The sequence below is a fragment of the Lagopus leucura genome, unplaced genomic scaffold (assembly GCF_019238085.1).
Source record: "Lagopus leucura isolate 7727_CA_CO unplaced genomic scaffold, USGS_WTPT01 Super-Scaffold_100016, whole genome shotgun sequence".
Lineage (NCBI taxonomy): Eukaryota > Metazoa > Chordata > Aves > Galliformes > Phasianidae > Lagopus > Lagopus leucura.
In genome coordinates, this window is record NW_024962270.1 from 117,058 (window position 1) to 141,879 (window position 24,822).

Sequence of the window (24,822 nt, forward strand, 5' to 3'; positions counted from 1 at the left end):
GGCGCTCCGCCCCGGCATCGCCCCGCCCGGCGTTGCGCGGAGCGGCGGCCGGAGCTGAGGGTTGCGTCGGGAGCCAGGCCGGGCCCGGCGCTTTTATGGATTCGCTTCCAGCCGTGGAGTTCTCGGCTCCATCTTGTTGTTTCCTTTAAGGCGAGAGGCAAAAAGGATGAGTAAGAGCAAGGACGACGCTCCGCATGAGCTGGAGAGCCAATTCGTGCTGCGGCTGCCGCCGGTGAGCGCCGCTGTCCGCTCCGTCCCAACAGCCCTACTGCTGCAGAGCAGAGCGCGGGGCTCCGTGGGGCTGAACGGGGTGAAAGAGGGGATAACGGGGCTGGGAGAGAGCCCTGCGAGGCAGCAGTGTGTGCCTGCCGATTGCGTGCTGGGCTGCGTCCTAAAGAGGGCTGGCAGACGGAGGGGAGGGTTGTTACCCTCTACTCTGCCCTTGTAAAGCGCTGTATGGAGTGCTGTGAGCGGACCCGGGGCTCCCAGAGCAGGAAGGGTCCGGAGATGGGAGCGAGGTGCTCACAGGTTGGAGCAGCTCTGCTATAGGACAGGCTGAGAGCTGGGGGTGCTCGGCCTGGGGAGGAAGGGGCTCTGGGGAGACCTCCCTGCAGTTGGGGGAGCTCACAAACAGGAGGAGAATTGACTCCGCATAGTGATAGGACAAAGGGGAATGGTGTAAAACTGAAAGAGGGGAGATTTTGGTTGGATGTCAGGAGGAAATCCTTTGCTCAGAGGGTGGTGAGGCCCTGCATTGCTGCATGGAGCTGTGGGTGCCCCATTCCTGGAGGTGCCCTGGATGCCTTGAGCTGCTTGGGGGCAGCCAGCCCATGGCAGTGGGTTGCAACTGGGTGGGTTTTGAGGTCCCTTCCAATGCAAGCCATCCTATGATTACCAAATGATAAGTCGTTAGTGGTTATTGCTGTCAGCATGCTTAACGCTATTTTGCATGTGCTTAACGTGAGGCTGTGGATCATGAGACCACATGAGGATGCTAAGAGCAGCTGTACCCCCAGCTGCTGTGCAGGATTTCGCTGTCAGGGCCTCACAGTGCTGTCCCAGCTTCATTTTTCTTGAGGGGAAGAGGCACACAAGGAGTAGTGGGCCTGTGAGATTAATGCATGATTCTTGGAGGAGGGTACAGCTTTCCCTGCAGATTGTAGGCTGGCTTTTAGAATTGTTTTTCTGCCTTGGGTTGGCAGTGTTGTTTAAAGCTGGGTATCATAGACTCACAGAATGGCCTGGGTTGCAAAGGAGCACAGTGCTCATCCAGTTCCAACCCCCTGCTGTGTGCAGGTCACCAACCAGCAGCCCAGGCTGCCCAGAGCCACCTCCAGCCTGGCCTTGAATGCCTGCAGGGATGGGGCATCCACAGCCTCCTTGGGCAACCTGTTCCAGTGCCTCACCACCCTGTGGGTGAAAAACTTCCTCCTAATATCTAACCTAGACTGGACACAATCCTTCAGTGGCTTTAAGGGCAGCAACCCCCCAAGTCCCAGCATAACCCTGCCCGATCATTTCAGGAATATGCCTCCACTGTGAGGAGAGCAGTTCAGTCCGGGAGCGTCAACCTGAAAGACAGACTCACCATTGAGCTGCACGGTGAGTGAGAGGCAGCCTGTGCCAGTGCCTCACTGCTGCTTCTGGGACAATGTTTTTCCTCCTCTCCAACCTTCCCAACTAACCTGTCCCGTGGCTTTCCACAGCTGATGGGCGCCATGGGATCGTTCGTGTGGATCGAGTGCCGCTGGCAGCCAAGCTGGTGGACCTGCCCTGCATCATTGAGAGCTTAAAAACCATCGATAAGAAAACCTTCTATAAGACAGCAGATATTTGCCAGGTATGGGCTGTTCTTGCCTGCCTCAGCAGCTCCTTGCTTGCTCCTCACTCTGAGTAAACCTGTGTACACTCGGATAGATTGATGCCCTGTATAACATGGCCAGTTCCTGTATTGTCATACTGGTAGTTCAGAAACAGCCTTGATGTTTGGATTTCGATTGTGCCTGTGAATCCCTCTGGCAGCCCCTGTTCATGTTCCAGCAAAGCTTTTACGTCCTTTTGTCCTTGCATTGCAATATGCAACCTTTGTGTTTATATGGGGGTTTCAGATGCTTGTTTGCACCGTGGATGGCGATCTCTACCCTCCTTTGGAAGAGCAGACTGTGAGTACTGACCCCAAGGCAAACAAAAAAAAGGACAAGGACCGAGAGAAGAAATTCATCTGGAACCATGGCAGTGAGTAGAGGCTCTGCCAGCGCTCTCCATCCCACAGCCCCAACATCCCCACAGCTCTGCTGGGTGCTGGCTGTGCTGCTGCTCTGCTTTTAGTGCTGTCTGGGTTCCTGAAGGGAACATCTCCCTCTTGGCAGATCAGGTTTGCCAGACCCAGCTCTCTCCTTAGGCCATCTGCCTGACACATGCAATCTGCTCTGTTGCAGTTACTCTTCCCCTGAAAAATGTACGGAAGAGACGATTTCGGAAGACAGCTAAGAAGAAGGTGAGTTGTTTCCCTTGTGCTGACTGGTGCAGGTGCAATAACCAGAGAATCAGAAGGCAGAGACACTGGAGCTGTAACTATCTGTCCGTCCTAAAGAGTGTCTTAGCATTGCTTCACATGTTTCCTTGCCAGAGATGAGGGAGAAAGCAGGCAAGTGTACTTAAAGCCTTCCTTGGATGTTTCTCCTGTGTTTCCAAAATGCCCCTGAAGTGGGAAAATACTCTGTGCTGAGAACTGCTGGACTCTGTTCTTGTGGCTGCTTTGTCACAGTGCATTTCTTCCTGCTCTCAGAGAAGAAAGGGTTGCATGGAAGTAAGACTTCACTCATTCCTGCTTTCCCAGCTGAAATCTTCTCTCTATGCATGGCTCGTTTGCTTCCCCAGCAAGCAGGCACTACAAATAGAATAGCTGTTACTTCAGCTGGGGGAGTGACAACAGATGGAGCTCAGAGACTGCCTCAGTACAAACGCATAAGCCAGGAAAGGTGTTGGGGAGATGCAGCACCATGAGGCTGGGAAGAACTGCTCTCTGCTTTGCAGTTTCTGAGAACACAGCGGAGTGATATTTTGCATGACATTTGGGAAACAAATTATTTCAGGCAGTCGTATAGCCCTCAAGAGAGATTGGCTGTCACTACCTTAAGATACACGGCTGATTTAAAAGTGACAAATGAAGCCTCCTTTTGAGAGAGATGGGAAGCTTGAGGTGACCATCCATCAGTGAATGGCACTTTGAGCACTTTCAGTATGCACATAGGAAGCCTTATTTCGGGAGTTCTGTTGATGGGTGCATCAGAGTAGTAGAAAAGTGAGAGCATACAACCCAGCAGGGAGATGTGCACTGAAAAATATGGATCACTGTTCTGGAGGTGCATAAATCACTTTTCAGGTGGAGCGTGAGCGAAGGTCAAGTGGAAGGAATAAGAGAAGAGAGGCTTGAGCTGTGTCCGGAGGTTGGGGATAGGAGCTGGGCAGCACACAGCTCCCTGCACCAGTTGTTTGATGGATTGCCTGTTCTTTCCCCTCTCTGATGCAGTACATTGAATCTCCTGATGTGGAGAAGGAGGTGAAGCGTCTTCTGAGCACCGATGCTGAAGCTGTCAGTGTCCGTATCCTTTCAGGAGGAAAAGAAGCTTGGGTGGGGGAAGGGGGGTGAGGCTGTATGAATGATCTGGGGGCTGTGAAGAGAGCTGAGTTCAGCTCTGTGGGTGTCAGAGGTTAGGAGGTAAAATCAGTATGACACTGAAGTGAACTTCATTTTTGCCTTTTTCGAAGCTTATTGTATCTTCCTGGTGACCTTCCTTGCACTGAGCAGGAACTTAAGTAACAGCAGAGGGCAGGTCTTCAAAAAGGTGGGCTGGGGTGGCTCAGTGTGGGTATTCATAACTGCGAGGCCGTGCCTGTTGCAGTGGGCGATGAGCTGCAGTTTTTGGCTTTCTGCACCTTTCCCATTCATTTTTTCCTTGACTCATCCGCTCCAACTGTCAGGCTGGGAAGTCATTGCTGAAGATGAAACAAAAGAAGTGGACAACCATGGTTCGCTCACGAGCCTGGACATTTCTTCCCCGGGGATGTCAGGACATAAACAAGGCCATGGCTCCTCAGGTACAGTGGGGAGGGCCGCTGTGTCTTTATGAGGTAAAACCCGATGGGGGTGGAAGTGTCCAAAGGAGGGAGGGCAGTGCTGAGATGGACACCATGTATTGACGGTGCCCATGACAGGCACAGGGTGCTGGGCTGTTTGTCAGCTCCGTTCTTCCTCTTCCATTCTTCACTCTTTAGAACACGACGAACTGCGGGAGATATTCAACGACATCAGCAGCAGCAGTGAAGATGAAGATGAGCGGGATCATCACGATGATGAAGACCTGAACATCATGGACACCGAGGAGGACTTGGAAAGGCAGCTGCAGGACAAACCAAATGAATCCGATGGGCAGCAGCAGGAGAATGAGGGGTCCAACCAGATAGGTGAGTCAGGTGGCAACGCTGCAGAATCATTGGGGTGCCAGGCAGCTCAGCCTGTGCTGCAGGTCTCTGCTCACTCTTTTCCAGTCATGGGCATCCAGAAACAGATTGACAACCTGAAGAGTAAACTCCAGGAGACCCAGGACAGGAGGAAGCGCCAAGAAGATCTCATCATGAAAGTAGAGAACCTAGCCCTCAAGGTGAGAGGTCCCCCGGGGTCTCTTCTAAGTCACTTGTTTAATAGACTGATTTGAGCGGTGGCCTGAAAAAACCGTGGAAGCCAGGGGCATTTGCATGCTGGGTTAAAAATAATTGTGCTGTGACCATACATTCCTGCATCTTCCCATGGAGGCAAAGCAATCTGTGAAACTGCAGGAGATGAGGGTTTGGGAGTCACTGCACTGTTTGAAGTACCAGCAGCTGTTCACAGAGTGTTTTGAGAATTGTGGTCTGGTGTTTTTGTCTCCGTAGACCCGTCTCCAAGCTGTGCTGGATGAGTTCAAACAGCAGGAAGAGCGAGAGAAGCAGCAGGTGAGGGAGCTCCCCCAGTGGAGGGCATGCTTCCCTGCAGTGTGCAGGCAAAGCAGCCGCTACTGCAGGTGGAAGGTCTGCAGCCACTCTGCAGCACAAGGAGGCCCAGCCCTTTGTTTCTGTGACACCTTTCTCCTTCTTCCCAGATGACATCTCTGCAGGAGCAGCTGGAGTCCCTCATGGAGAAGTGAGGCATGGACCTGACCAGAGCAGCAGGGCACGTGGAAGCAAGCAGAGCTGGAAGTGCTCAATCCCATGCTGAAGTCTTGCTGCAGTCACTGCTGCAGTTTAGGGCAGTGCGAGAGGTTCTGTGTCCAGTGCTGCTCCTACGTGCCTTGTGCTGAGCTTGGCTGTAAAATTAGGCCTGTGAGAGCAGCCAAATGCTTGGGAGTTGCTGTAAATATTCAAAAGGGATTTGGTTCTCCCTGGGTCAATGTGGTGCAGCTCTGTGCACTTTGTTGAGTCTCGAATGTGGTGGGAACTTGTCGCTGAATTTGGGAAATGCTTGTCTGCAAACCAGACTCAATAAAGGACCATCTCCAACCCGGTTCTGTTCCTCTGTATTCCCCAGGGGACAGGCTAGCACTGCCTCTTGTTAGCTTGCCACCTGGCTCGTGCTTCCCCTGGCACTGCTGGGTTCCTTCCACCAGAATGCTCTGTGCACAGCTGGGTCAAAGGGAAACTGTGTGCAAAGGGGACCCTGCACACTCTCAGGCTGCGTAAGGAAGGAGGTTCTCCTGATTAGGGAGTTTCTTTAATTCCTCACAGAATAGGCAGGCAAATCCCAGATTAACCTGGCAGGGTGGGAAGAGGATTAGAGAGGCATTTCCATTTGGCAGCTGGCAGAACACAACAGAGTGCATCACGTTGGGACAGTGTTATCCTGCGTGCTGAGGAAGGGGAAAGGGCTGCCGTAGTGTGGGTGCAGCCAGCACAGAAAGCAGGAGGCTGGTGGCAGCTCTGGGAGATGACATGCCTGTAGTCTGGAAAGGGAGCTGCCTCGAGGAGAACGCTGAGCCTGGGGAGGCCCTGGGTGCACACGGGTGCGTGCATGTGTGGGATCTGTCCGGGGGGCAGCCATGGAGGAAACATACCTGCTGAATGTGGAAGGGGTCAGAAAGAAGATCCTGCACGGAGGCCGAGGGGAGCTGCCGAAGTTCCAGGATGGGAGCAAGGTAAATCGTGTTGGTTGTTATCCCAGAGCCCCAAGAGAGAAGGGAGCAGCTCTGACACCTCCCTCCTTGCCCATCGCCGCTCTGCCAGGAATGGTGGGGCTCAGCAGCCATGATGGGGTGCTGGAAATCCTTCTCCTTTCCCTGACACATCAAATGGGAGTGGAGGGGCCAATAGGGTTTCTAAAAGCCTCAGGCCATATCAAATGGACAGATCTGTGTGGATGCCATGAGGTCCTGGAGCTGACTTAAAAAGGGGTACCCAAGGGAAGCAGCCAGATCTGGCACTGATGGGCATTACGATGCTCCACCAGCTGCTTTCTGTCTGAGCTGAGGGTAGGAGGCACAGTCTCCTCGCTGTAGATGGAGAGCTGCCAATCCAACCTGCATCGCACCAGCAGCAGGCTTGTCCTCATGTCTTGGCCCCATGGCGGGGGGTTCCTATCCCATAGACCTGCCCCAAGGCCAAGCACGAGGCCACCCTGTCACCACCACGCTTTTTTGGGGGGGCAGATCACTTTCCACTTCCAGACACTGAAGGACAACTTTGAGCGGACGGTGATCGATGACAGCCGGGAGGCCGGCATGCCCATGGAGATCATCGTGGGCAAGATGTTCAAGATTGAGATCTGGGAGACACTGCTCTGCTCCATGAGGACGGGGGAGGTTGCGGAGTTCTGGTGCGATGCCATCGTGAGTGAGGGGTCCACGGGTACGATGAGTGCCATCTGCATCCCGCATTGGGCTGTCCAGCCCGAAGACGTGTGGCATTGCCTTGGCCTCCATCTCTTTGCAGCACACAGGGATGTACGCCCTGGTCTCCAAGGGCATGCGGAGGATCGCGGAGGGCCGGGACCCCCTGGAAGGGCAGAAGCACCGCTGCGGCATGGGCAACATGTTTGACTACCACAGCACGGGTTACAATGACCTGGATGAACTGCAGCGGACACCTCAGCCCCTCATCTTCATCATGGAGCTGTTCCGGGTAAGGGGAGGGCAGGGTGATGGGGAACGGACGGGGAAGGGGCTCAGTGCCCACTGCCCACACAGGTGGAGGAGCCCTCAGCCTACAAACGTGACACCTGGGCCATGAGCAAGGAGGAGAAGCTGGCGGCTGTGCCTGTGCTGCACAGCGAGGGGAACCGCCTCGTCCTCCAAAAGGACTTCCAGCGCGCAGCCGAGAAGTACCAGGAGGCTGTCATCTGCCTGAGGAACCTCCAGGCCAAGGTGGGCCACCTCCCGCCATCCCTGCTGGCCCTTCCTTGGCCAATTAGTCCCCCATAAGGGGATGAGCACCTCCATGATGCCCCATTGGGTAGGAGAAGCCATGGGAAGAAGGCTGGCTGAAGCTGGAGAGCCTGGTCACACCGCTGGTGCTCAACTACTGCCAGTGTCAATTGGAGCTGGGAGAGTACTACGAGGTGCTGGAGCACACCACGGAGCTGCTCCAGAAACACAACGGTACCCATATGCCCTGAGTACCCCACAGTGTGCTCGTGGCCCCTGGGACTTGCCCTACAGCTCACATATGCCTGGTGCCCACGACGGTGCCCCTGTCCTCTGGATCCCATGGTGTCCCATTTCAGCCACGTTCCCTCATCCGCAATGACACCTGCACCCACGTCCCCTGACCCCCCAGCCCACCACAGTGCTCTCCAAACGTTCCTTAAGTCCCTTACCCACAGAGGTACCCCCATGACCAGTTTCTCCTTCCTCGTGGTCCCCAGCTCCCCTTACCCACAGGAGCATCCACACCACCTCCCCACACCCGTGTTGGTACCTGGGTTCCTGGGGGCTCCAATGACCCCACTGGCCCCATCCCACAGACAATGCCAAGGCCTATTTCAAGCGGGCGAAGGCGCACGCAGCCGTATGGAACGAGCGAGAGGCGCGGGAGGATTTCCTACGCGTGGCCCACCTCGACCCCGCCATGGCGGCCGCCGTCAAGAAGGAGCTGAAGCTGCTGGGGGAGAGGATGAGGAAGAAGCATGTGGAGGATCGGAAACGTTATCAGGGGCTCTTCCAGCAGCCCCGGGGGGGGGAGGGCTGGCATGGGTGGGAAGCAGCAGGAGGAGGTTGGGTGCCATGGAGGGGAGCAGGGCGTGGGAATGGGAGAAGTCGGGGTTGGTGAAGGAGAACAAGGAATGGCTGGGGATGGACGTGGAAAGGAAGCATGGGGAAGAGGAACAGCCCGAGGGGAGGCTGAAGTGGTGGGAAATGGGGTGGGACAGGGTGGGGAAGTAAAGCTGGGTGTCTGTAAGGCAGAGCTGGAGAGCTGTGGGGAAGAGAGAGGGGTGGAGGGATGGGATGAGGAGGAGGTAGAAGAGGAGGAGGAAGGAAAAGTAATGATGGAGGAGGAGGGAAAAGAGATAGTGGAGAAGGAAGAAGAAGTGGTTAAAGAGGCAGAGGAGGAGGAAAAGGAGAAGACAATGGAGAAGGAACAAAAAGGGAAGAAAGAGGCAGTGGAAGAGGAGGAGGAAAGGGAGGAGACAGTGGAGAGGGAAGAAGACATGGGGGAGGAGAAGGAGGAAAGGAAGGAGGCAGTAGAGGGGGAAGAAGAGGTGGGGAATGTGGAGGAGGAGGATGGGGTAGAAAAAGTGGAGGCAGTGGTGGAGAAACAAGAAGGGAAGAAAGAGACGGTGGAAGAGACAGTGGAGAAGGAAGAAGAGAAGGAGAAAGTAGAAGAGGAGAACTCAGCAGCAGAGATGGAAAAGCTGGCTGAAGGGCAATGTGAGGAATCAGACAAAGGAGAGCTCATGCTGGGGAAGGAAGCTGGTGGGGCTAACAGAACTGGTGCAAAGAGTGTGGCTGGGGAGGAGTCAGGCAGAGCTGCAGAGCAGGCACCTGCATATTTGGACCAGGGGACATTCCAGGGGGAGCTGGGGAAGGGCAGCTGTGGGGGACAGCAAGCAGACAACCTCCCCTCCACCAACATAACCAATGGGGCAGTGCTTCAGGCTGGGCCATTGGGTGCAGATGAGGAGCTGGATGGGGGAACAGAAACGCCCCCCTACCTCACACCAGTTGAGGAAAGGGGTGGTGCAACCTCAGGACTGGGGGCACCCCTGGAACAGTGCAGGGAGAGCAAAGAGCTTGAGGCCCCTGCAATGGGGCACAGGCAGGCCTGAGTGGGGATGGTTGCTGCTGAATGGGGGACAGGGTGCAAGGCTGCCCATGGGAGGCAAAGCAGGGGCAGAGGGACTGCAGTGCTGCCAGGATCCCATTTCCCACAGATTAGGGACATTGCAGTGACACAGAAACAATGCTGTTCTTCCACTGGGCCTGGCAGCTCCTGCTGCCTCCCCTGCCCCAAATCACCACTCAGCCTCCAGCCAGGTCCTGCTGAGCTCTGTTGGCTGAGAAATAAAGTCTCTTCCCTGGCACCGTGTGCTGGATCTGTTCCTGGACATTCCTGGCATCCTTGATCACAGCCCCCAGCTCCTGCCATGCACTGAAGCCTGCAGCACAGGGGTGGGAGGGAAGGTACTTTAAACTCCTTTCAGGGCTGCAGCTCTGGTGTGAGAGCTGCCCCAACACTCCCCTGCCACAACCTGGCACCATCAACCCATACACATCAGCCTTCCACCATCGGTCAAGGCTGTGTGTTGGGATGGAGGTCTCAGAGCCCCGGGTTGGTCCGCAGCCAGGACTTCACTATGGACACTGGACATGGGATAGAAAACCAGGGAGAGAAGCTGCAGCCTGAAAAGGCAGAGGGAGAGGACTGCCCCACCAAGGGTCCCTGCTGTCACCTCCTCCTCTCTGGTACCATCCTTGCACAGCCAGCGTCCCAGCTGCTGCATGGCCCCAGACTTGCTGGAAGAGGATGGATGCAGATGGTGGGCAGGGGATGCAGCTGCAGCCAGGTTGCCCGCGGCTCTGCTCGCAGTTTCTGCTCTGCCCCGGCGGTGACACTGAGCAGAGGGATGTCCTTGGCCCTGCAGGAAGGCCTGTTCCAGGATGGCACAGCACCAGGCATTGCTCTGGCTCTGGGGGTACAGTGGAAAACAGCATGGAAAGAAGAGGCCGGCACGCACACCGGAGGCTCAGTATAAATACAAATTTATTCTCTTTCCAGAGCAGAGGTGGAGAGCAGCAGCCAGGACAGCAGTACGTGGTTATCAGAGCGTCAGCCCACCCACATTCCTCCCTGCTGCCCTCAGCACAGCCCAAAACCTGCACCCACAGGGCAGGCACACAGCTCCCTACAGTGAGGATCTGCGCCAGTTTGCCATAATTCTGCCTTTCTCTTTTTATGGGGATGCCCTGATCTTGTGCAGTAGCCATACTCCAAGGGTGCCATATACCTGTTGCCATGTCAGCATCCCCCCCTGGGGCACTGCAAGCAGCTCTCACCTTGTGCTATGGCCAACCCAACACCTCCATCCTCTCCCCAGGACAGCGACCCACAGACCATTGGGATGCTGGCACCGTGTGCCACCCACCAGGCCCACACCTCCCCCATTGCTTCACGCCTTTGCCAAAGTGCCAACCCCACAGCACGCAGCTCCCTGCTCCCCAGCATGCTGCCTTGGTCCAACAGCCCTCCTCAAACACAGCACATCCAGCACAGCCAAAGCCTGCAGCGCGCAGAGATGCACAAACACACAGCCTTCCCTGCACCCTGGCATGCCCAAAGGCTGCTCCTTTCTATCCATTCCAACCCTCTCCCACTGCGGGGCACCCACAGCACCTGACTCTGCAGCTTTCTCGACATAACGCAGCCCCTGATCCTACATCACAGCCCAACATCCTGGCAGCCCCCAGGATGCTCCCCAGGACGGCAGGTGGGACAGAGCCCTGCTGCCAGCCTGGCCCCCCAAGCTGCCCCCATATCATCTCACCAAGACAGGGAAGGGTCCCTGCAGGAGCAGGAGTTGGGCTGGACCGAGAGCGAAGTGCAACTGCACTCAGTGTTAGGGTTTAATGGCATGAGTCCGTGAGAGTATTTAAGTACAGAATATATATATAATATATAGAAATATATGCAAATTAAATGATAAGGCTCTGTTATAAAGATCCTCCCGAGATAAGGCTACTAGTTGGGCTGAAGCTCTGGTGTGGGCTCGTCCCTACCCCACAAACCCAGCACCTCTCAGAGTCCCATCCACAAGGCCGGCAGTCGGCTGCTGTTACAGAGTTGGCTCAGCCCCTGGGAGGCTGCTCGGTGGCTGCAGGAGTGTTATGGTGCCCAGCACCCTAAAGGGCAGAACCAGAGAGGAGCAGGGTGCTGAGCTCTGTGTGCCGTGCAGCTCTTCCTTCTGAGCCTCTCTGCGAGCAGTGCTGTGACCCCACAGCCCCGATGTTCCCCTGAGATCTCCTGCAGCTCATGAGCATGGGGAGAGGAGGGGGCGAAGCAGCTGGGCAGTGGTTAGGCAAAGCCTCTGGAGGTGTTAGATAAGGGAGGTCATACCTGCAAGAGAGATGGGAAGGGAGGAGGTGTTAGAAGGTGGGGGTGGGACGGGGCAGCACTGCCCTGTGGTGTGTTAATGCTGGCACCAAGCAGCATCTCCTTGCTGTATGCATGGGCATTCAGCGGGCGGTCACAAAGCAGCCCCACCCCCATCCCAACCCCAAACCATCCCTGCTGGAAGAGCTATCCTTGCGCAGCCACGAGAGCTCATACTGCTGCTGTTCCTCTCCTGAAGGCGGTCACTGCAGCCTCGCTGCTGTCACTCTGTCCATCCGCAGCACAGAGCCCATAGGGCAGAAAGGAGCCAACACCTCTGCCCAGCGTGCGGCTCCGAGTGCTGTCCTCGCAGGTGGGAGGGCTCCTCCTCATCCTCTCTGTGCTTGTGGCAGTGGGGGATCGGTCGATGCGGGGAGGGTGGGATCGGGGCAGGGCTCCGCAGGGGAAAAAACCTCATCTGATGGAGCAGTAGGACGCCAGCGAGGGGGATTTCACCCGAGTACCTCGAGAGTTGGGGAAGGCGCTGCGCAGCTTCTCCATGATGTCCTCCAGGCACACGCTGACTTCTTGTGTTTTGGCTTCCACCTCATCTGCTGAGGGAAAAGGCCGGGCTGAGCGGTGCGTGCATTTTGCAGCCATCAGCCAGGGAGCTCCAAACCTCACCTGCTGCTTCGGTGTCAGGGGTGTCGTGCTCCTTATCCCTCGCCTGGCCGCCTTCAGACTGATGTGGAGATGAAGCCAAGGAAGATGCTGCTGAACCATTGCCATTTGACTCTGCTGGAGGCTGGAGGGAGAAGGGCTCATCACAAACCTCATTCCATCCTCATCCCGCACCTTATGCCCACCCCGAGCCCTGCTCTGTACCTGCAGCAGCAGCTCCCTCAGCCGGTGTAGCTGGGACTCCAGTTGCTTGTTGTGATCCTCAAGGATCTGCATGCGGGTCTCCAGGCGGCTCTTGTGCTGCCGGAGGATCCGTGCCTCTGCCAGGAGCTCCTCGTTGCGTGGGTCCTGCACCAATTCGGGGGAGCTCGTAGCCAAGGTTGGGGATTCCACTGCCTCATCGTGCTGCCACTTCAAACGCCTCAGCTCTCCCTGGAGGATCCTGCAAGGCAGCCCAGGTCAATCCCACCACTCTCCTTTCTGGAGGATGATGCAGAGATTGAGCCCCCCGGAGGCTTTGCCTGCAGCTCCACTTCATTGGGATGGCAGGCAATAGGCACCCAGCTGCTTCCTAGAGGCTCAGAGCAGAGGCAGGGGAAGCAAAGCCCTCCTGCTGTGCTCGGCTGTGATCCAGCAGCATCTCCACCATCCACCAGGAGCTCAGAGAGGAGAGAGGCAGCTGTGGCCAGGGCCCACTTGAAACAATTCAAGAGGAGTACTTGGGTTTCAAGAGGGGGAACACATTCTAAGGTAGGGCAGGAACCTTTTGAGGAACAGAATCTTGGAGAACACCAAGGCCTCACTGAGTTCAGTGCTCCCCAAAGGCTTCAGGACTCATCCTCCAAACCATACCCCACACTTTGGGCCAAGCTGGCTTTCTCCAAGCCCTCGCCTTAGACTCAAGCCCCTGCTTGAAGAGCTGCCCGTGTCCCCAACCTGTTTTCATCCTCCAGGTGGGCCAGGATGCGCTCCAGCTCCCCCTTATCATCCATGGGCAGGCTGCCTGGGACCTGCTGGCTGCCCGCAGGCTCCCGGTCCGTGATGGGGCTGGAGTGACGCAGCAAGTATTGGTCCTCATCCCTGTTGCAGCAAATGGAGGAAAAGTGGTGAGGAACATTGGAGCTTAGAAGTGGCTGCAAGACCCTTGGATAGGTGGGGGTGCCCTAGGAAGGTGGGGATGGAGCCACAGAAGCATGGAGAGGAGGCAGAACTTACAAGCTATCATCAGGGGACAGGCTGTCACTGAAGAAGGAACAGTTCTGGTTTTCCATCTCTGCAAGCCTGGAGGAAATAGAAGTGGCTTGAGACAGCTGGAATGTCAGCTGAATGCACTCTAATTGCAGCAGTCCCTGGAAGACCTCTCTCTGTCCCCAGCAGCAAAGCCACTGCCAAGAGCTGACACACAGCATTCAGGGAAGCATCTGCCCCCCAAACTCCCACCCCACTGCAGCCACACTCTGTGCCACAGCAGTGCTGGTACCTGCTGGCAAAGTGCTCAATCCGAGAGTGCGTGTCAGCGTGAGGCAACATCGGGGAGGAGGCTGGTCTGGAAGGAAAGAACACAGCAGTCAGCAAGACTCGTGGTCCTTGCTCACAGCCAGGGCTTGGAGGGGCTGCCCTCCTGCAATAGCTTAGGGCTGGGCCAGTGCTGAAACAAACTGCCTCCATCCCTGGGCAGCACCCCCACATCAACCCTTGGCCAGCTCCCTCTATCCTTGGCCATCCACCTCCACCCATCCTTGGGCAGCACTCCTCCATCCCATATCCTCCAAGCAGCATTCCTGGAGATGCCACCTCCCTTCCTTGGTGACGCAGCCACCAGCACACTCACGTCTCAGAGAAGTCAGCCTCCAGCACGGACTGCACAGGCAGGTATCCCCTCTGTGGGTGCTTGCTGAAGTACTGCTTGGACCGAAACTTGTTCTTCAGCGTGGTGGCAAAGTCCCTCATGTTCTCACTGGAGGTGGTCTGCGGAGAGAAGAACGTGGCTGAGGTGCTGGTTGGCATCCTCAGGTAGGAAATGCCTTTTGGGATGGGCGTAAACCCAGTGGAGGCAGAGATAGGTCTGGAAGTGAGGAGGACACAGCCCTCAGAAGGCACGGAGGGGCAAAATCAAGCAAGGTAGACATTGGTGGGACAGCATCAGCCTAAGCATTGCCACTTGTGGCAGCCCAGCCCCATACCGGGGTGTAGTACTCCATGATGGGGTAGTGCAACTTGTTGCCCTTGCTGGCTCGCCCAGTGAGGAAGCAGGTCTGGCAAATATCCACGTTGAACTGCTTCAGGCTGCGGTACCTGCAGAGATCGGGAGGTTGGAGGGAGAAGTGGAGGCAGAGGAGCTGCTGTGACCCATGAGGTACCCGTGAGGTTCCAAACTTACATCCCAGCCCCTACCTGAAGCCCTTGATGGGGCACTGCCGGCACACAGAGCACTTGGTCTGGTGCTTCACCTGCTCTGCCATGGTGACGCGGTGCAGCACGGCCAACCACACCATAGACTGAGGCTCCAGGTTGGCCCACTCCAGAAACTGGGCTGCCTCGATGGCAGGCTTCCCATGGCTCTGGGGAAGGGATGGGAGGAGATGCTCAGGGCTGGAGCCACCCACCGTAGGGCACCGACGGACAGACGGACACCACAGCACTCACGAATCGGAAGCAGCTGCGGATGCTGGGCTCCACGTTGCTGCCCCCAAATGCTGCCACCTCACCCAGCTGCCGTGGCACCTGGATGGCCTCGTGCAGCAGCACACCCAGATGCCTCTGGTCACACAGCCCGCCTGCGTTTGCCACTTGGCTGAAGAGGTCTGCAAAGGGACAGGAAGGGGACAGCCCTGTGAGATGCATGGCTGGCAGCTGGGCTCTGCTACAATCAGGAGGAAAGGAACCCATTGTTGATTAAGTAACTTCATCAGCTCCCAATAACCAGTAGCTGAGAGACCTCTTGAGTCATCGCTCCTTGATTTAACCCATTGGTGATCACATCCTTCCAGTGTCCCACTGCAGTACCACAGTTAAAATGCAGCAAAAGGGCTCACATTGACATCAACACATCTGCCTGGCCATGCACCCTGAGCTTATCCCTTGAGAAGCACCGAATAACTGCTGTCCCATGGCATTCTCTACACTGCTCCATGCAAGCAGGACCCACGCTGCACCCATGGCTGTGCAAAAACACCTTCTAATTTGGGTGGCGTAGGCGTGGGAGGGAGTGAGGGGAGGTGATGCAGGCAGATTAGTCACTGCACAAAAGCTGCTTCTCTGCTCTTTTTGGGAAGCGAATGGCTAAGCCAGAAAGTCAAAGCACTCCCACTTCCCCCAGCTTGCCAAGGAACTCACACTGAAACTTCTCCTTGACCTCTGTCCCACACAGACATGCAATGCCCGTCTTGAAGGAGAGTGCCCTCATCTTCCCACTGCGGCCACTGCAAAGTGAGATATAACACAGGTGGATTTTTGGGCAGAGGGGTCAGCAAGGCAAACCCGCACCAGCCAGCCCCATCCTGACCAGTTGGGGCCATTTTGCAGCTCCCAAGCACAGCAGCCCCAGCAGTGGGGGGATGCCTCAGGGCTGGTACCTGTCGAAGACGTTGAGCAGCCAGTTGAGGCTCATGTCCACGCAGAGCGGCACGTTCACCAGGATGCCCCGCTCCTCCTCCAGCCTCTCATAGAGGGAGGTCAGGCAGTGGATGACCTCCACCACGTCCATCGCGCGGTCGCTGGGCTGCAGGTCGTGCTCATTGAAGATTTCCAGGGCCGTGGCCAAGGTCACCATGTCCACTGAGCAGAGAGCACAGGCAGAGGGATCAGAGATGGGGGGGAAATGACTTGGATGGGAACTGAGAGCAAGGAGACAGAGCTCTGCTGCAGTAGGGAAGAACATGGACGGCATGGGCACAGCTCCTGGAATGGCTCTCTCATTGTGAACCCCACCCCAGATACTCACCAGCCTCTCAAGCCACTTTCTGTGTCATTTTCCTTCCCTGCTGCCATGGCTAAAAGCAGCAGTCCCCTCAGATACTGGCATGGGAGGGCAAAGTTCGAGGTGTCCCGGAGCCAGCGTGCCATTTCCACATTATAACACAGTGTGGGAAGTTCTCCCTTCTCCTGACCCAGCTGGTGGTTGCACCAGGGATCCCAAATTCACAGATATGGCTTTGCAGCATCCCTAGCCCTGTTCAGCACTCGCTGCCCTGACAGTCCCATCACCCACCTCCTTGCCCTTCTCAAGTGGATATTGAAAGAGATCACATCACTTCTGGAACAAGGAGATACAGACAGCCAGAACTGATCAAGGAGCACAGGAAAGGGCTCTTTACCCCTTTGCTCTCTGATCCCTTTGACTCACACCCTAGCCCCAAGGCAGACATCCTGCTGTGACTTCGCTCAGCTTCCCAGCCTTGGGCTCATCTCCCAGCACATTCCTGGTGGGCTCCTGCCTCTGACAAGAGGCTGTGCTCATTGAATGCCTCTTCCAAGGAGATCCACCAGCAGAGAAATCCTACTCACATCGCAGGGCTTTTTGCACCCGCCGCAGCTTCATAGCTGTCCGATAGGCTGAGAACTTGATGTTGTTCAAATCCGCTGCAGTAACATAGGAAAGAAGACAAAAAACACAACTAAATATCCTTGTCTACAGGGCAGGAAGCAGCAGCTGCTCTCAGACACAATGTCCACCCAGCACAAGCCTGGCTCAGCCTCACACCCCGTTGCATTTAGGGCTGAGGGCATCTCACATTGTTCCACATGCAGAGACAAGGGGTTTTGGGGACAGGCTCCTCACCCAGCGTCTGGTACAGCTCTGTCATCTTTGGGTGGTCCCAGCACGTGGTCTGTGCCTGGTGGCTGGAAGCACAGAAGGAAGCCAAGGTGTCAGGCTGGGAATCAAGCACCCAGAGACAAGGAAGTGACCATGGGATGATGTCCCCTGTGCTGGTGCCACAGGCTGCACCCCCAGGACACAGCAGAATAGGGGATGCCCAGGGGGTTGTACCCATCACTGGGGCACGGCTCTGCTGGTCTCAGCTGGAGCTCGGTGCCTCCCCCAGCCCACCCCCAGCTCCCGTTGCTGCCACAGAGCACACTCACTTGATGTAGTATGGCACTTTGTTGGGGGAAATGGCTCGCTCCCAGGGAACCTGAACAGAGGCTGCAAGGAGAGAGGAGCAGAGGTCAGGCCAGAGCTGGGAGCTCCCTGGGGTCAGTGCTGCTGATGGTGGGTGCTCCCCAACCCCCCATCTTCAGGTGCTGGCAGAGGTTAAGATAGTGCCCATGAGAGACCTCAGGAAGATGAGGGCTCATCCCATGCTCATCCCACCCTAAACGAAAGAAGCCTTTCTGTGACCCTCAGCCCTCCCACCACATCTTATCAGGCATCTTATCAGTTCTGGCAGCTGAAAATATCATCCTTCCTTCCTCCCAGCTTGGAGAATGAGGGCTGTAGAGGCACCAAGTCTCCATTGAGACTTGTCAGCCCCACAGGGCTCAGCGTTGCTGCTGCCTCCTGCACCGGGTACAAGATTTATGAGGTGTGCTGCCTCAGCTTTCAGGAGCGCTGTGCCCAAGGACCTGCACCCCGTGCTGCTGTACCCCAGCTCAGCCACTGGGACCTGCCCACGTACAGGAGAGGAAGTGCTGGGAGCCCGGCCCGAAGTCCCGGTGGGCATCTTGGAGCTGCTTCAGGCGTTCGTTGATGGAGGCCTGCAGGATGGACAGAGGAGTGTGATGGCACCCGTTGGGCATTTGGGATGGCAACCCCATTTGGAAAGTTGATGGATGGACCCAGATGTGCTCCAAATCATCTTCCTCACCTGGATTTCACATTGCTCAGCCTTCAACCTCCTCCCACAGGCTGGGGAAGTACAACCCAAATCTCCATCCCACCCTTATGCATATTTTCACAGATGTCAATGCAATCAGAGCAGCTAATGACCCCCATCAGATCCCACCTCGCCTCACGTCACCTGCAGCTGCTTCCAGCGGGTGTTGATCTGCTCCAGGGTGCGAGAGTTCTCCATGGACAGGTGGACATCGGAGATGGCGAGCTGGTGTGCAAGGTCATTGACCACCTTCACCCCATCCTTCATGGGAGAGAGCTCCTCTTTGAAGAGCTGCGGCACCACATCCAGGTACAAGGCAGGGGAGGAAGGAGAACCAAGATGTCAATACCCAGATGTGATCCTTCTGCTCCAAGCTGGGAGTCAGCTGGGGTCACAGCTGGCTGCTGCCCAACCCTCCTGCAGACCAAAGCCAGATCCTTCTCAGAGCCACAAGTACCTTGGTTGACTGGATGTGCTCTGGCAAGGAATCAATGAAGAGGTCCCCGATGGGTTCCCAGGTTTCACGCACGCTCTCAGCCTGATCCAGCGCTGTGCTGAGCTCCTCCATGGCCCCTTTGATCTCCAGCAGCTGCTCCAATGTCCGCTCGATGTGCCGGTGCTGGTCCACGCAGCGGGCTGTCAGCTTCTCCCACAGCTCGCTGGCCACATTCGCCTGCTTCCAGACGAAGCGGCTGATGTTCTGGATGCGGTGCCGGGGAGACACATCTGAAAAAGCAAAGCAGGTGAGGCACACAGAGGGCAAAAATGAGAGTCGAGGACAGAAGCACAGCTCTATTTTCTACCAAAGAATCAGACAAAGATGATGTGCTACGGCAAGAGGCAGAGCAATCTGTGTCATACCAGCCACCCCCCTCCAATCCCACAGTCCAGCCCCAGAAGGGCCATAGGAGAATGAGGAACGACGGCTCCACAGACCTTTGCTTTCTGAAGTTGGCTCTTCCAGTTCCTCAAATGGATGCTGAGAGAGGAAAGCCTGCGCTGACTCTAAGACAGAGTAAATGTACGGCCCCCGGGACTTCACCTCTTCCATGAAAGCCTGGAGAGGAGAGCAGGGCATGAAGGAGATGACAGGCTGAGCTGGAGAATTACATCCTGCTGCCCTTTGGCTGAGGGCTGCAGTGATTTATTCATCCAGTGCCCACATGGGCCACCTGCAGAGACTCCTCAGTGACATCAGGGCCATGGGTGCAGATGCATGCCCTCAGATTGGTACACGGGGACGTACCGCATGCGTCTCCTTCTCCTGCTGCACCAGGAGCACATCGCCACGCAGGGGCAGCTGTGCCGACAGCTCCTCATCCTTCTGGCCCAGCCAGTCGATGATCTCCTGGAGGGGGACCTGCAGCTTCCCACTGTGGTCAGAGAACGCCTCCAGACGAGCCCTGGAGGAGAGCAGTGACAGCGTGGGGTCACCAGGACAGGGCTGTGGCCCCACAGAACCCCCAGCTATGGGGACGCTGTGTCTGCAGGTGGGTGGGAGGTGCTGGGCAAAGGATGCTCTGCAGACACCCCGTGCATTGCAGCTGGCAACAGAGCACCCAGGACTGTGCTCCGGGCAGCGCAGGGGGCTTGGCTCTGTGTCTACACAGCTGAGCAGCTTCCAGGAGTCAGCAATGAAGCAAGAGGCGATTAACACGCCCCAGTTAAGCTCTCTGTCCTGCTGGCTGGAAGCTGCAGCCTCTGAAGGTTGAGCTCTTATGGGTAATGAGCTTGGAAAGCTCCCAGTGAGCACAAGCAGCCCACGGGGCTGGCCAGAGGTCTTACCGAAGGCTGTGAGATTTCTTTTTGATCTCGTTCCAACAAAGATTCATCTCCAGAGGGGCCTGGGGCCCAGCAGCACTGTCAGGAACCCGGGGGGTTACACACGAAGGTCCTGTGCCATCCTGAGAGCCTTTAACCTGTGCAGAAACAGAGCTGGCTGGGATGTGATGCCCAGAGGGAGCTGCCAGCACTCACAGCACCACACCCAGTGCCAGAAATGTGGGACTGCACCACTGCTTCTCCCCTACACCTCCCCAGAACCACCAGTGGCACAAGAGCTGCTCCGATGGGAGCAAATAGCAGCAGAATCTGCCCCGGTTGTGCACAGATCTCCATCAGCAGCACAGCTGGAAAATGGGTGCTGTGCATCCTCAGTGAATGAGCAATTCTACCCTACGCCCCCAGCACTGCCTCACACCCATTTCCTCTAACAGTGGCAATGAAGGCATCGTTGTGCTCGCTGACCATACCAACAGGGGCTGGCAGGACCAAGAGCATCTCATGGGACTTGGGTGAGCAAGGCTAGGGATTTCCTTTCCAAAGAAGCATGCGCTGTGTACGCACACACACACACACACACACTCACACACTACATTGCTACAAGCAAGGTGTCAATGCACTTTGTGCACAGCATTCACTCTCATGCTACTTTGCTACCAGAACTCATGTGGGGGCTAATTATCCCCAGGTGACTAATCAACCACAACAAACTGCGTTATCGCTTCCCAAACGGCCCATGCAACAGGCAAGCTTCTCCAGAGAAGGCAGCAGTGTTTCCAAAGGGAAGGTGTTGGTACTCCTTGCCTTGACAATGGGCTGCTGGAGTGCTCCAGAGCAGCAAGCAGGGAGAGCCACCAGCCCCAGAGCTTGGCCAAGCAGTGCCCACTGTGTGCTGGCTCTCATGGAGGAGCCAAACCCAGCTCTGCTAAGTTTGCTCCTTCCAAGGGCATCGAACGCCGGTTTGCAGGCTGCTCCCCCACCCTGCTGCTCCAGGAGCACTGAAAAAAGAGAGAAACCTGTCGCCCACAGAGCTCACTGCGATCTTGGGGCCATACATAATGAATCACTTGAGCTAAAACTGCTGCTCTCACATGGGGAAAAATAAACACAAACCAACAGTCTGCCTGCGCAGCTCCTCCTGTTGCCAAAGTGAGTTGCCGCTCAGGGATGCCAAAGCAGGAGAGCAGCTCTACCTGTATGCAGTGCAGCTTAGCAGCAACCACAGCCCTTCCAGCCCAGGTGTTCAAAGCCCACAGCACACTGACTACAACCTGTGGATCAGCCAGTAGTAGTGGCCAGGCATGGGCCACCTACCCCCCTAGGACGACCCCTTGCAAGCAGGCAGAGGGCAGAATCATTACCATCTACCCGAGCATCCCCTGAGCACCCCTTCCCCAGGTCTGCAGCAGCCTGGGCCCACATCCCCCTCCACCCCATAGCAGGATTCTTCCCAGGACTCACGCAGGCTCTGGTGATGTCTCCTGCCTGCTCGGGGTGCAGCAGAGCTGCTTGGAGCAGACATTGCCTCGGTTCTGCTGTGCAGCAGCGGCTGCCTGGGAGGCAGTGAGCACAGCTGTGAGCACAGCACAGGGCTGCCCCAGCGCTGACCCCCCAGGAATCTGGAGGGGGGCGGCTGTGCCTCCTCGCCAGCCTCAATCCCAGCTTTGTGCCTGTGGCATTCCTGCAGCCTCCAACCTGCCTTAACCCCCGGGGTGCCACCGCTGCACACCCCTCACCCTCTGAGGCTGGGGGGCACACGAAGGTCATTGCCAGGGGTAGGGGTACCCAGGTCCCAGCAAGCTTTGACAACCCAGAAGGCGAACCTGCCCTTCAGACTTAGCCCCAAGGTGTTCTCCATGCCCCAGCTCAGTGCTAGGTGCCAGTACGGATACTCCTGTCCATCTGGGTGTAAAGAGTTTGTTTTTGCCAGCAGGCTCTGGGCTGGCTCCCCATGTCCCCCACAGTCCTGCTGGCCAGCATTGTTCCCGTGCTCTCCTCCACCTACAGGGAGGGAATGAAAAGCTCCCTGTCTCCCTGCACATCTGACCGCTGGTGGCACTGCCAGCTGCTTCTCCCACTACTTTACCCATTCCCAAAACCCCCCAGCCCCAGAACCACAGGATGGAGCAAGGCTCAGCCAGCTGTGGCAGCCTGGGCAAAGTGCTCAGACTGATTAGGACAGCAGAGGAAGGCTGCAGAAAGCCAGCAAGGAGGAAACCCTGCTAGGTTGACACTGACTCAGAGTCAACACCCCACGTAGGGACAGAGAAAACCTCAGGTGGATGCAGCCCAAACTTTCACAGCCCAAACGTTCTATGATTCCATGATTCACACCTTTTCAGTAGGATCTTCTCCCCTCCACTCCTGCAGAGCTGCCCTCTTTGTTCCCAGTGCAGGTGAGCAGGAATGCTCAGGGCAGAGCATCCTCAAGAAAAACAGCCCAGGAAGAGAACAGTCTCCTCCACCCCACAGCACCTCAGTCTTCGCTTCTTTATGCGCTTTGCAGCCCCTCCTTTCCCTCATCAAACATTCCTTTTCAGCCAAAGCTGACATCCTTCCCCACGTCCAAGGAAAACAAACCCATCCAAACACATCAGAGCACCTGGCAGCAGCAGCAGCCCCTTGTTTCTTATTCCAAAGGAACATTTAAAAGCAGCTCTGCAGATTGTCCCTCGCGCTCTCCTTTGGGAAACACTTCGCAATCCAAGCACTGAAGGAGAGGCAACAGCCTTCACGACACATGAGGCAACGTGGGGCCGGGGTGGGGGTCCCCACTTGCTCCATGGGCACACACACTACAGGGGCTTTTACCTGGGACAGCGGGTGGGCAGCAGATCCACGCCGTGCCTGCTCAGCCACGCGCCACTCAGGACACCGCGGGACGACGAAGGGCCATTCCTGCATCACCAAGGGCTGCATGGGCACCGCCGCTCATGGGGACGGGGAGGACCCCGGGCACCTGGAACAGAGTACAGCAGGCAGCCCCTCCTCACGCTGAGCACCTGCAGGTGGGTCAGCTTCTCTCTGCCACTGCAATCTTTTTTTCCTCCTGACTCGACATCCAATTCTTTTTCCCCCCCGCTTCTTTGCACCTCATTATGTAATTTGCCATCATATTGGCCCACACACGACGCTACGTTTAAAAAAAGCCCCGGGTTTCCCAAAGCACAGGAGATGCCTGCATGAAAAGCAGAGCAGGGAGAGCTCCCACCGCACCCAGGACAGACAATACCTTCAAACACATCATATCTTTGCTGTCGAATCCAGAAAGGAAATTTCCCAGCACCTCACTCCCTCTCCTCGCCAAACCGGTTCCCTTTTTACGCGCTTTTTATTAGGAGCCATAAAAGTCACAGTTTTATTCAATTTTTAAAACCTGTGCGACCATAAAGCGATCCAGCAGCAGCCCCACAACCGCTGTGCACAGCCAAACAAACCCTCTGGCTGCTGCTGGTTTGTTTTTATTGCCTGGGGTCCGACTGAGCCAGGACGGCAGTTTGCCCCATTGTCGACACTGCTTCCCCTTTATGCAGAGTGGATGAGAAGATAAAGCCCAGAAAGAAGCAGTGTGAGAGGTGCAGGGCTCAGGGCTGCCGCTCCTTCTCCCCAGCCCTGTGTGCTTCCCCTGCCTTCCCCCTCCGCTGCATACATTCAGAGAACAGCTTATCCTCTGATGGTTTTTTTAATCCCTTCACAATTTCTGCTGCCACAATTCTCCCCATCTCCAGCAGAGCAGCCCGCGCTGAGCTCTCCAATGCACACATAATGCAGAGTCCATCCTCTTCCCTTCCTGCCACTTGCACAAATGAGCATCACAGAATGCACACGGCAGCACCTTGCCCTGCTGCCTTCCCCAGCGCAGACACAGTCACAGCTCCAAATGCCTTTGGGGCCTCGTTGGGTAAACTCACCCATGGACAGGAGACAAGGACATCCCCTATTGCCAGAATAGCAGTGCTGGCAGGGGCTGAGCTGGCCCTCACCCTCCTGAACACTTCATGGATGAGAATTTCATCTCTTGGATGTGATTCTCAGGGCGCAAAAAGAGATTTTGCCTCAAATTGCCTCCATGGAATCCTGCTGAGCTCCAAGTGGGAAATTCATGGCTTTGGGTAATGAGGTTCTGCGACATCTCCCAACAGCCACCAGCCTGCAAGCACCTCAGGTTTGCACCAGCATGGAACTGCTTTTTGCTCAAGGATAAATCTCTGTGGCTGGGGTTGGTGCTGCTCTGCTCTCTGGGTGTGAGGCTGGCAGCTCTCTGCTCTGCACCTCCTGCCTGTGGGGCTCCTCGCCTCCCTGGACCAAGGCATGGTCCCATCAGACACAGAGCCACAGCACGAGGGAACAAGAGTCCATCCCAGGCAGCTGCTGACATCTGTGCATGGAGAACCCAAGAGAATCTGGAAATAACCCAACTGTACAGCAGCCAGCACAGAGCCACACATTCAAGGGGAGAGACAAGCAGACGGCAAGGCAAGGCTGCGAGCAAACCAGTGCGTGAGCCCTTGCCAAATCCCAGCTCCTGCAGAAGGAGAAATATTCCTGCTCTGCCTCTGTGCCATAGTGCTGCAGCCCAGCACTGTGTTCAGGCCCTGCAGCACACAGACCAGGTGTCTTGGGGATGTTCCTGGGCTGCACGGCCATTGCTGGCTGTGGCTGCTCACCAACAGGAGCTGGGTCCCACCTCACCGTGTCGCAGCCAGGTGTTAGAGACAAAAATGTGGGTGATGAAAGCAGCCTGGCTGAAAGCACACGCAGGCACTGGGAGGGAAGGCAGAAAGCACATTCTGGGAGCTGGAGCAGGTTTGGGATGTAAGAACAGAGCCTCAGTCCTGTTCACAAGAGGACAGCAAGGAGCTCCTCCAGCCTGGGGCACTGTTTAAAACCCTCCTGACAGAAACCCAGCCCCAAGCTGTCCCCAGAACCTGGGAATCCCCACCATGGTTTGCACTGCAGCCTCCCCATATCTCTGTGGGCAGCCCCA

The 24,822-nt window shown here is 56.4% G+C and overlaps 3 protein-coding genes across 5 annotated transcripts; 2 read left to right on the top strand and 1 right to left on the bottom strand.

Moving 5' to 3' along the window:
- The first annotated feature begins 30 nt into the window (after nucleotides 1–30).
- Nucleotides 31–5,538, top strand: TAF7L (TATA-box binding protein associated factor 7 like). Of its 2 annotated transcripts, XM_042876431.1 has the most exons (11): nucleotides 31–232; nucleotides 1,524–1,602; nucleotides 1,707–1,840; nucleotides 2,109–2,235; nucleotides 2,439–2,497; nucleotides 3,533–3,605; nucleotides 3,985–4,101; nucleotides 4,279–4,467; nucleotides 4,552–4,664; nucleotides 4,936–4,995; nucleotides 5,142–5,538. In XM_042876431.1, the coding sequence occupies exons 1-11, from the start codon at nucleotides 167–169 to the stop codon at nucleotides 5,184–5,186; spliced, it is 1,062 nt and encodes a 353-aa protein (XP_042732365.1). In that variant the 5' UTR covers nucleotides 31–166; the 3' UTR covers nucleotides 5,187–5,538. The 2 variants fall into 2 exon arrangements, with proteins under 2 accessions (XP_042732365.1, XP_042732364.1); XM_042876430.1 differs by having other exon boundaries at nucleotides 4,279–4,664.
- A 536-nt stretch (nucleotides 5,539–6,074) lies between these two features.
- On the top strand, nucleotides 6,075–9,295 carry LOC122182844 (aryl-hydrocarbon-interacting protein-like 1). Its single transcript, XM_042876455.1, has 7 exons — nucleotides 6,075–6,170; nucleotides 6,681–6,860; nucleotides 6,964–7,152; nucleotides 7,218–7,394; nucleotides 7,487–7,628; nucleotides 7,994–8,247; nucleotides 8,693–9,295. The coding sequence occupies exons 1-7, from the start codon at nucleotides 6,075–6,077 to the stop codon at nucleotides 9,293–9,295; spliced, it is 1,641 nt and encodes a 546-aa protein (XP_042732389.1).
- Nucleotides 9,296–10,213: 918 nt separating this feature from the next.
- DRP2 (dystrophin related protein 2) lies at nucleotides 10,214–21,405 on the bottom strand. 2 transcript variants are annotated; one of them, XM_042876767.1, is made up of 22 exons: nucleotides 21,297–21,405; nucleotides 19,839–19,972; nucleotides 19,300–19,456; nucleotides 18,990–19,110; nucleotides 18,511–18,779; nucleotides 18,198–18,344; nucleotides 17,856–17,934; nucleotides 17,323–17,383; nucleotides 17,018–17,079; nucleotides 16,744–16,818; nucleotides 15,813–16,014; nucleotides 15,574–15,659; nucleotides 14,884–15,041; nucleotides 14,632–14,798; nucleotides 14,421–14,532; nucleotides 14,069–14,205; nucleotides 13,718–13,783; nucleotides 13,453–13,518; nucleotides 13,174–13,317; nucleotides 12,442–12,679; nucleotides 12,241–12,361; nucleotides 10,214–12,167 (listed from the first exon to the last, which is right to left on the bottom strand). In XM_042876767.1, the coding sequence occupies exons 2-22, from the start codon at nucleotides 19,883–19,885 to the stop codon at nucleotides 12,031–12,033; spliced, it is 2,652 nt and encodes an 883-aa protein (XP_042732701.1). In that variant the 5' UTR covers nucleotides 19,886–19,972; nucleotides 21,297–21,405; the 3' UTR covers nucleotides 10,214–12,030. The 2 variants fall into 2 exon arrangements, with proteins under 2 accessions (XP_042732701.1, XP_042732700.1); XM_042876766.1 differs by having other exon boundaries at nucleotides 10,214–12,170.
- Between the last annotated feature and the right edge of the window lie 3,417 nt (nucleotides 21,406–24,822).

Excerpts from the sequence above, each read along its gene's own strand:
- TAF7L (XM_042876430.1), top strand. The coding sequence starts at position 167 with ATGAGTAAGAGCAAGGACGACGCTCCGCATGAGCTGGAGAGCCAATTC. Across the intron at positions 1,841-2,108 it reads AGACAGCAGATATTTGCCAG|ATGCTTGTTTGCACCGTGGA; the intron begins GTATGGGCTGTT and ends TGGGGGTTTCAG. Across the intron at positions 4,996-5,141 it reads AAGAGCGAGAGAAGCAGCAG|ATGACATCTCTGCAGGAGCA; the intron begins GTGAGGGAGCTC and ends CCTTCTTCCCAG.
- LOC122182844 (XM_042876455.1), top strand. The coding sequence starts at position 6,075 with ATGGAGGAAACATACCTGCTGAATGTGGAAGGGGTCAGAAAGAAGATC. Across the intron at positions 7,153-7,217 it reads TCATCATGGAGCTGTTCCGG|GTGGAGGAGCCCTCAGCCTA; the intron begins GTAAGGGGAGGG and ends CTGCCCACACAG. Across the intron at positions 7,395-7,486 it reads TGAGGAACCTCCAGGCCAAG|GAGAAGCCATGGGAAGAAGG; the intron begins GTGGGCCACCTC and ends CCCATTGGGTAG.
- DRP2 (XM_042876766.1), bottom strand. The coding sequence starts at position 19,885 with ATGAATCTTTGTTGGAACGAGATCAAAAAGAAATCTCACAGCCTTCG. Across the intron at positions 17,935-18,197 it reads CCCGCTGGAAGCAGCTGCAG|GCCTCCATCAACGAACGCCT; the intron begins GTGACGTGAGGC and ends TCCATCCTGCAG. Across the intron at positions 12,362-12,441 it reads TGAGGGAGCTGCTGCTGCAG|CCTCCAGCAGAGTCAAATGG; the intron begins GTACAGAGCAGG and ends TTCTCCCTCCAG.